General features: G+C 42.2%; 1 protein-coding gene across 1 annotated transcript; it reads right to left on the bottom strand.

Annotated features, from left to right (window-relative positions):
• Positions 1-890: 890 nt before the first annotated feature.
• LOC138651084 (chemerin-like receptor 2) lies at positions 891-8,742 on the bottom strand. Its single transcript, XM_069741068.1, has 2 exons — positions 8,622-8,742; positions 891-3,110 (listed from the first exon to the last, which is right to left on the bottom strand). Exons 1-2 carry the CDS (start codon positions 8,661-8,663, stop codon positions 2,085-2,087), a joined length of 1,068 nt encoding a protein of 355 aa, XP_069597169.1. The 5' UTR covers positions 8,664-8,742; the 3' UTR covers positions 891-2,084.
• Between the last annotated feature and the right edge of the window lie 1,395 nt (positions 8,743-10,137).

Genomic DNA, 10,137 nt, shown 5'->3' with positions numbered 1-10,137 from the left:
TTCCCGATCAGTATGTCGTTGAGGTGTCGAAGAAAACTGGAGTGCCCGAAGGAACCCATGGAAACTTTACGAAGTAGTTGTCAAAGTGGGAATTTTTAATTTGTCTCTTAGGAAAATGAAACCTTCAGTCTCTTGCTTGCCTATCCAATGCACAGAAATACTGTAATATTGAAGTCTGTTGTATGATTGACTATCTCCTATACGATTCAGATGTGGCAAGTTCAGAGTTCTTCAGTAGGTCCTCAGCTGCCATGAAATCACTACTAGGGTTGAGCGAAATGGGTTGGCCATTTTCAGAAGTCGCCGACCTTTGGCAACTTTTTTGCGCGAAGATCGCCGACCTCATGGCCGATCCCTGTGTGGGGTCGGCCATGAGGTCGGCGATCTTCGCGCAAAAGTCGCGTTTCATTCCGATACCGCAAGTATCGGATATCGGCCATTATTTGCGGTATCAGAATCCATATTTATGTGTAAAATAAAGAATAAAAATAAAAAATAGGGATATACTCACCCTCGGACGCGCCCTGGTACTAGCCGCTGTAACCGGCAGCTTCCATTCCTAAGAATGAGCGCGTGAAGGACCTTCGATGACGTCGCGGCTTGTGATTGGTCGCGTGAGCGGTCACATGAGCGGTCACGCGACCAATCACAAGCCGCGACGTCATCGAAGGTCCTTCACGCGCTCATTCTTAGGAAGGATGGCTGCCGGTTAGTACCAGGGTACATCCGAGGGTGAGTGTATCCCTATTTTTTATTTTCATTCTTTATTTTACACATAAATATGGATCCCAGGGCCTGAAGGAGAGTTTCCTCTCCTTCAGACCCTGCGAACCATTAGTATCCCATTGCACTGCATTGGGTTTCGTGTTTCGGCCGACCCCGACCCCGACTTTTTAATAGGATTGGCCGATTTCACTCGACCCGACTTTTGAGAAAGTCGGGTTTCGTGAAACCCGACCCGACCCTAAAAAAGCAAAAGTCGCTCAACCCTAATCACCACCCGTTGAGCTGATGGGTGACGGAATGAACACACGGAAACATTTCTAGCCATGAATGATAGCGGCATCTACAGCTCAGCCTAATACATATGAACAATGCAAACATCCAGCAAGGGGTTAGTACTGGAATATACTTCTATACAATAATATTCTATGCTATGATTACATTACAATCCAGACTGATGTGCATTCAGTTGTGTTACATACGTAAGTGCATATACTTATTACATAGCTGTCCTATGCTGTAATAATCAGCTGACTATGGATGTAACATAAATATATATCTTGGCACTCAACTTTTGTTTAATTTAAAGATTTTTTATGCAGTCCAACAAAAATAAACAACGTTTCGGTCCTCACCGGACCTTCATCAGGAGCGTTGCTATGGTGGGAATAACCACTGTGTACTTGCGAGTACTATAGAGGGTCCGTGACCAAGTATAGAGCCGAAAACTCCCAGATAAGGCAAAAGGTCACTGTATTACTTTATAATGTGTCCCAAGGAACTGGTAGAGATCTGGTGCCTGGGTGAAGGCGCTCCTTCCGTGTGTAACAGTGGGTGCACTCCCACCAGTCGTCTGTTAGGGAGTATAGATGTACGCTATAAGGCCCCAAGGTTTCTCTATGTAACAGGTTCACACAGTGGTGGTTCAGTGGGCGGCGTGACGATCTCTCCAATGCGGCATCCACCGAACAAGTGGAACAGGCTGACACGAGAGGTGGTGAGTTAACCTTCAATGGAAGTCTTCAAACAGAGGGTTCAAACAGACATCTATCTGAGATGGTTTATTGAATCCTGCATTGAGCAGGGGGTTGGACACGATGACCCTGGAGGTCCTTTCCACCTCTAACATCCTATGATTCTATGTTAAAAAAAAGCTGACGAAATGCTGAAGGTTTGGATGTTCCCTTAGGGAGAAATTCTGCATCCACCATCAGAACTTGTGAAAGGAGTCAGTTCCTGGAGATGGACTTCTTAAGTGTAGAAATAAAGCAGGATTTTATAGTGAAACCTCCATCAAGAGCTGGATATTTCGACATTGGTTGCTCTCGCTTAAGGAAGAAGAGGAGTAGATAAGCTGGCTGTTATATTGCTTGCTTATCATTAACTTGTTTCATAATTTTTTCAGCCGGATATTTCCGCGCTCCATATTTTTCTTTAAGCATTGACTGTATTGAAAAAGCTTTTTGAAAATCTGGACTAAAAAAAGCGTACAGCAAAGGGTTTATAAAAGCCGTCAGCGAGGACAAGGCCATGGTGAGATTTAGACCCTTGTCAATAGATGAATTTGAAATCCTTTCTTTGGTCGCAAAGGAAGACAGAAATGAGAAGACGTGATGTGGAAGCCAACAAAGACCATAAATTATCTGGAGGGAGAAAATCAGTTTGAGGCTTGTCGTATATCTTGAGGGTTTCTTCCTGTGATAAAAGAATCCTGTGATAATAACACATGAAATGATAACCAGGAAAGGTACGATGAAACCAAGGATGAATGCAATGGTTACTATGGACTGATACTGGACCTTCTTGTTGTGTTGGACACCATAGACACATTTCGTTGAGTTTGGACAATCGTATGTGTCTTTGAAAATGAAGTAAGGCACACAGAGCCCAAGAGAGAAGATCCAGATGCCCAATAGTTCTTTAGAAGCCAACTTCACAGTCCGATAGGAAATGTAACGAAAGGGAAACATGATCACCAGCCAATAGTCTATACTGTATAATGTGTGAATGAAAACGCTCCCAAACATGTAGAGATAGAAAATGGCACCGTCAAACCTGCACATAAAGGAACCAAAGGGCCAGTGAATGTCCAAGGCAAAGTAGACCATGTCCAAAGGTCGGATCAATGAGAAAATAAAACCTGCGATGAACAAATGCAAGGACAAGGTTGCTCGATATGTCTTTTCCATTTTGAAGACTTTAAACCATAAGACGAAGCAATTTATGGTTGTGCCCAATAGGAAAACCAAGGCACAAATAACAGCCGATGCAATACCGGTAACGTTGGAATCAGCAGTGATTTTGCCATTGATATTGCAATATTTTTTCCTGGTAATGTTGACGTCGAAGTTTGAGTAGTTCTCCATTTTCTTAATCGAAAGGATACACTGTAGATTATAAAAAGAAAAATAAATTATATGATGGCGTCTAAAGAGCAAAAAGAGATAAGAGAACATGAGATTTTATTTTTAATATACAATATACATCTCCTTATCTACGTAGCTGATGAATATATGCAGATACCGATTCGGTATCGAACGAAACCGGCAGCCTGAATCTCTTGCCAATAACAGATCCTTGACTAGATCTTCTATTTTGTGCACGCTCATTATTAACATTAGGCATGTCCTGCATTTTCTGCTGTATCCTAAAAGATAGAGCCACATCGAACCGACTCCCTATAGGTTCTGTATTAACTGACAAAACCAAAGCATATTGTTGCTCCTCATGTTAAAATTAAAAAATAATAAAAAAAATACCCAAATTGTATAAAAACAGCTTAAAAAAACATGTCTTTTCAAAACTTTCCAAAAAAACAAATGTGCAGCATCTGCAGCATGTGTATATTTAAATATATATGTGCAATGTGTCGGTGTATACATGGGTATGTGCAGTGTGCGTATAAAAATACGACATCCCCTGAAAATAAGCTCTAACCCATCTTTCAGAGCAAAAAAATATTATAAGACCCTCTCTTATTTTCGGAAAAGCACTGTAAGTAGTATAGAGCTGAGCTACGTTTGTTGTCTGCAGAAGACCCATCATTAATGTGAAACTGCAACTACTACTCTGTTGATGCATATGGCAGAAGATAATCCTTTGCAATATGCATGAACAGAGCAGCATTTACAGTTTCATATCTCTGATCGGTCTGCTGCAGGCAGCAATCACAGTTCTACCTTGCACTGCTTAGGTATTAAAAGTTATATTGTCGTGATTTGTAGGATAGTTGAGCTTCACTGGAAACCAGCAGATAGTGATGTAAAAAACACAGGCACCTAAACTGATGTTGAAGATAAACTTGGGCTGGCAGAATACTACATAAGAGCATAGAATGCACTAACAAGTAGAGTAAATTCTATACTTAGATTCCTTTAATGATATGTCAAATATCATGATGCAGTTAAGTCATCAGAGAGGTGGGGCTAGTCACTAACACAAAGGAGAAGGAGGGAGGTGTCTGCTGCACTAAGGGAAAGCAGGGTGCTCCAGGGAAAGATAGTTTTAACAAGTTAAGAGTATGACCGCTCATTCACTTATGTGATCAGAATGCACATAGGAGCAGATGGAGATAAAAAAAAGACAGAAAGGTATATAAGAGAAAAACTTTTATTTTGGGCTTAGTATGAATTTACTGTGCCTTCTGAAAAATTCATTTTAGATAAATATTATTTAAATATACAGATCTTGAAATGTATTATGGCTATATCAGACTTACTTTCTTTCGGTCTAGGCCTACACCTTTCAAGTAAGGATCAGCTCAAATTCTAAACAGCAGTGATAAGCCATTATGGATGTACTGTAGTAATTTTCCTACCACCAAAAGTATACTGCTAAACATGAAACTGCTCAGCAATTCTTAGGTTCTCAAATAATATGGAGGTGACATAAATATATCTTCTCAATTTAGTCTAAGGTTGTTTTTAATTAGAGCTGGTGATAATATATAGTAGGAAGCTCTGCCCCATCCCTTTACGGGTTGGCAGTGGATATGCAGAAGTAATATTGGCACTGCCAGGTTGATGAAGTAAGAAGAGACTGCTAACACCGTTGTCCATCTTGTCTATACATTCTAATGATACAGATCTCAGGGGGGAAGCTGAGATAAGAAGACAGTGCTCATACAGCTGTGCAACCTGAAAATTTGATCGAATACCCAAGATACTATTTGTGCTGAGGAAAAAAGAGGCTGCTAACAGTGCTGTCCACCCTCTCAATGTGATCTAATACTAGAGATACCAGGGGTGTTGAGGTTAGGATAGGCCATTCACACTGCTGTCCACTCTGCCTTTGTAATCTAATACTGTAAATACCATGGCTGATGAGGTAAGAAGAGGCTGCTCACACTGCTGTCCACCCTGTCTATCTGAACTAATTCTGCAGATAGCAGAGGTGCTGAGATAAGTAAAGATGACTCACACTGCTATCCACCCTATTTGATCTAATACTGTAAATACCATGGCTGCTGAAGTAAGAAGAGGTTGCTCACACTGCTGTCCAGCCTGTCTATCTAATCTAATACTAGTGATATCAGGCGTGCTGAGGTAAGAAGAGGACGCTCACACTGCTGTCCAGCCTGTCAATCTGATCTAATACTAGAGATACCAGGCATGCTGAGGTAAGAAGAGACTGTTCACACTGCTATCCACCGTGTCTATATGATCTAATACTGGAGATTGCAGGAGTGCTGAGGTAAGAAGAGGCTGCTCACACTGCTGTCCAGCCTGTCAATCTGATCTAATACTGGAGATACCAGAAGTACAGAACTAAGAAGAGGCCACTCACACTGCTGTCCACCTCTGTCTTTCTGATGAGTGGTAAAAAGAGGCTTCTCATACAAATGTCATCTCTGTCTAATCAAATAGTGGAGATACTAGGAGTGCTGAGGTAAGAAGAGGCTGCTTACACTGCTGTCCACCCTTTGCTTTTTTTAATACAGTGCTCTGTTTAAATTTAGCCACCGCTGGAGCTGATAACAGATGATCCATGGGTATGTCGGTTATCAGACCCCCACCATTCTGATTTTAATGACCTATCCTAAATAGTGGTCATCAACATTTCAGTCTTGGAAAAGTATTATAGATAGATAGATAGATAGATAGATAGATAGATAGATAGATAGATAGATAGATAGATAGATAGATAATAGCATTGACTGACCAGCCTGACCAAAGAACTGAGATGGGCTTCCAGGGTCGATGAGCGGAAATGGAAGAGATCCCACTCTGCCGAGCACTTCATCGCATGCAAGCAGTCCCTCACCAGCTTCAAGTCAACATTCACTTCACTGCCGCAAAACAAACTTCTCATCTCCTCACTGTCTCCTAACCCTAAACAGCTTTTCAACACTTTCAATTCTCTACTCCATCCCCCAGCACCTCCTCCCTCTCCTCTCATTTCTGCCAAAGCCTTTGCCTCCTTCTTTAAGCAGTAGATCAATACGATCAGAGAAAGCTTTGGCCCACAGGCCCCAATGCCCCTCTTTGCTTCTCAGCCCTGTTCCTCCAAAACCAGCTTCTCCACCATGACAGAAGATCAGCTCTCCACCTTCCTGTCAAGATCACATCTCACCACTTGCATGCTTGACCCGCTCCCATCCCACCTCATCCCCAACCTCGCCACAGTCTTCATCCCAACCCTAACACATCTCTTCAACCTCTCACTTACAAATGATGTCTTCCCCTCATCCTTCAAGCATGCCTCGATCACACCCTTCCTCAAAAAGCCCTCGCTCGACCCATCCTCTGTATCTAACTGTCACCCGATATCTCTTCTCACTTATGCCTCAAAACTACTGGAACAGCATGATCATCTTGAACTGTCCTCCCATCTCTCTTCCTGCTTCCTCTTTGACTGCTTGCAATCTGGCTTCCAACCGCATCACTCAACTGAAACTGCCCTAACTAAAGTCACCAATGACCTACTAACCATCAAGAGCAAGCAACACTACTCTGTCCTCCTTCTCCTGGACCTGTCTTCTGCCTTCGACACTATCAATCATTCCCACCTGCTACAAATTCTCTCATCTCTTGGCATCACAGACTTGGCCCTATCCTGGATCTCATCATATCTAACAGACCGAACATTCAGTGTCTCCATCTCCCACACCACCTCCTCACCTCACCCCCTGTCTGTCGGTGTTCCCCAAGGCTCAGTCCTAGGACCCCCACTCTTCTACACCTTTGGCCTGGGACAGCTCATAGAATCCCACAGTTTACAGTATCATCTCTACGCCGATGACACGCAGATCTACCTCTCTGGACCTGACCTCACTTCCTTACTAACCAAAATCCCACAATGTCTGCTATTTCAGCTTTCTTTTCTGCTCGCTTTCTAAAACTGAACATGGACAAAACAGAATTCATCATCTTTCCCCCATCTCACTCTGCTCCTCCACGAGACCTATCCATCAATGTCAATGGCTGCTCACTTTCCACAGTCCCACACGCTTGGTGCCTCGGGGTGATCCTCAACTCTGCCCTCTATTCAAGCCATATATCCAAGCCCTTGCCTCAACCTGCCGACTCAAACTCAAAAATATTTCCTGGATCCATGTATTTCTTGACCGTGAAACCACTAAAACACTAGTGCATGCCCTTATCATCTCCCGCCTCGACTACTGCAACCTCCTACTCTCTGGCCTCCCCTCTAGCACTCTGGCACCTCTCCAATCCATCCCACACTCTGCTGCCCAATTAATCCACCCGTCTCCTCATTATTCCCAGCCTCTCCACTCTGCCAAGCCCTTCACTGGCTTCCTATTGTCCAGAGCCTCCAGTTCAAAACACTAACTATGACATACAAAGCTATCCACAACCTGTCTCCTCCATACATCTGTGACCTCGTCTCCCGGTACTTTCCTGCACGCAACCTTTGATCCTCTCAAGATCTCCTTCTCTACTCCTCTCTTATCTCTTCTTCTCACAATCGCATACAAGACTTCTCCCGTGCTTCCCCCATACTCTGGAACTCTCTACCCCAACACATCAGACTCTCGCCTACCATGGAAACCTTCAAAAAGAACCTGAAGACCCACCTCTACCGACAAGCCTACAATCTGCAGTAATCCTTCTTTTCCTAAACCGCCGCACAACTAGCTCTACCCTCTCCTAGTGTATCCTCACCCATCCCCTGTAGACTGTGAGCCCTCGCGGGCAGGGTCCTCTCTCCCTCTGAACTTGTGTGTGCCTTGTTTTGCTCATGTTTATTGTACTTGCCTATAATTGCCCATCCCCGTGTAAAGCTCCATGGAATAAATGGCGCTGTAAAAATGAAAAATAATAATAATACATAATAATTATAGATAGATAGATAATAGAGAGATGATAGATGGATAATAGATAGATAGATAGATAGATAGATAGATAGATAGATAGATAGATAGATAGATAGATAGATAGATAGGTCCAGGATTCTGGCACTTTGAGGAGATGTGAAGAGGCAGCAGCACTTTGCATGGAGCAGGATGGATGTGACATCCTTACAGTGTCAGACATCACTGCTCGGAGCGGCAGGAGACAAGAATCATTGCAGGAAAAGCACAAGTTCTGAGCAGTCGCATCATCCGTTTATCACAGAGCGGCAGACTGTCTTTATTAGGTTATGATACCAGATCCAGCTGCATCCTGCGAGCACACGACAGTAAGAATGGCTGATCTGTACACGTGCGAGCCCGTCCAGGCAGCTACACAGTTTGATGTTCAGAAAGACACTGAGCCTCCCCCCCCCCCGCCATAATATCTGGGCCCCGGGGAGTTCCTTGGCCCCCACATACCGTGTGCCATCAATAATGTGGGGTCTGGGTGTGACAGTTTCCTCTTCTCCCCTGTTAGCTGCACCCCTGCACCCATACATACAGTGAACCAGTGAGCACCGCCGACATACAGGACGATCGTTACCTTTATGAAGATTTCAGGGCTCCTCGGGTTCCAGCTTGTCATCTATGGAGTGCATGCACATTTTCCCAGCCGGCGTCCCTGTATTGCTGTATACTTGGCTCTGCCTGATAACCGTCTGCTGAGAACAGGCTGCACCCTCCTCACTGAGTAAACGGAAGTATGAAATCATTATTCTATCCGTCTCTTACGAAATACTGATTCCTGCAATGGTGCATTCAGCTCGTCAACACATGTAGAGAGCAGTGTACCCTGGATGCAAATATAAAATATTTCTAAATATGAAAATTTGCTCTGTCAGAGGGCTGATATACAAATAATAAAAGACTGACTGGCACTTCCAAACCAGAAAATTGGTGTGTGTATAGATGCTCTACATGCTTTAGCACCACAGAGTGCAACTTTATTCCTTTGTTATGTATAGAGACTATTCTTAGTTTGCACCTGTACTCACTAGTTTTCTGATTTGGATTTTTTTGCTATTTGTATATCAGCCCTCTGACCGATCTCTTCGCCCTCCAGCTTGTGGCGGTTTTAATTACAGCAGGATCTTACCTACCCATAAATTTAGGCTTTTGCCTTAGAGAGGTGTTCACACTAGATAGATTCCCTGCAAAACTGGAGATCACTTGGTCGTTGATGATCACTTGGTCGAAATGATGGTGGTCAGTCTTTTGTTATTTGTGATCAGAGCACAGTCAGAGTTTCACAGATGTGTGAATTTGACCTAAGTCTGTTTTTACATGGGCACACATGCCGCATGTACAGCCGGTTCAAGGGAATCTGTCACCACATTTGACCTATCTAAACTTTTCATATTAGCATAGGTGTTACAGAACGCTGAACAAAGTCATCCCTGTATGCCGCATCAGATGTCTTGTTGTTGATAAATCATCTTTTATAACTTTATATAAATGTCCTCTTCCAGGCTCTGAGGAGAACACTGCCTGAAATATAACTCTGCCTCCAGAGATTATTACACTTAATAGATTTATAGATAGATAGATAGATAGATAGATGATAGATAGATAGATAGATAGATAGATAGATAGATAGATAGATAATATATAGATAGATAGATAATAGATAGATAGATAGATAGATAGATAATAGATAGATAGATAATAGATAGATAGATAGCTAGATAGATAGATAGATAATAGATAGATAATAGATAGATACTAGATAGATAGATAATAGATAGATAGATAGATAGATAGATAGATAGATAGATAGATAGATAGATAGATAGATAAATAGATAATAGATAGATAATAGATAGATAGATAATAGATAGATAGATAGATAGATAATAGATAGATAATAGATAGATAGATAATAGATAGATAGATAGATAGATAGATAAATAGATAGATGATAGATAATAGATAGATAGATAGATAGATAGATAGATAGATAGATAGATAGATAGATAGATAGATAGATAGATAGATAGATAATAGATAGATAGATGATAGATAATAGATAGATAGATAGATAGATAGATAGATAGATAGAT

The sequence above is a fragment of the Ranitomeya imitator genome, chromosome 10, assembly GCF_032444005.1.
Source record: "Ranitomeya imitator isolate aRanImi1 chromosome 10, aRanImi1.pri, whole genome shotgun sequence".
Lineage (NCBI taxonomy): Eukaryota > Metazoa > Chordata > Amphibia > Anura > Dendrobatidae > Ranitomeya > Ranitomeya imitator.
This window is presented reverse-complemented; position numbering and strand designations above follow the sequence as displayed.

Bases quoted from the DNA above. Each gene is read 5' to 3' on its own strand.
- LOC138651084 (XM_069741068.1), bottom strand. From the start codon at position 8,663: ATGACAAGCTGGAACCCGAGGAGCCCTGAAATCTTCATAAAG. The intron at 3,111-8,621 runs GTAACGATCGTC...TATAATCTACAG, and splicing joins GCCCTGAAATCTTCATAAAG to TGTATCCTTTCGATTAAGAA.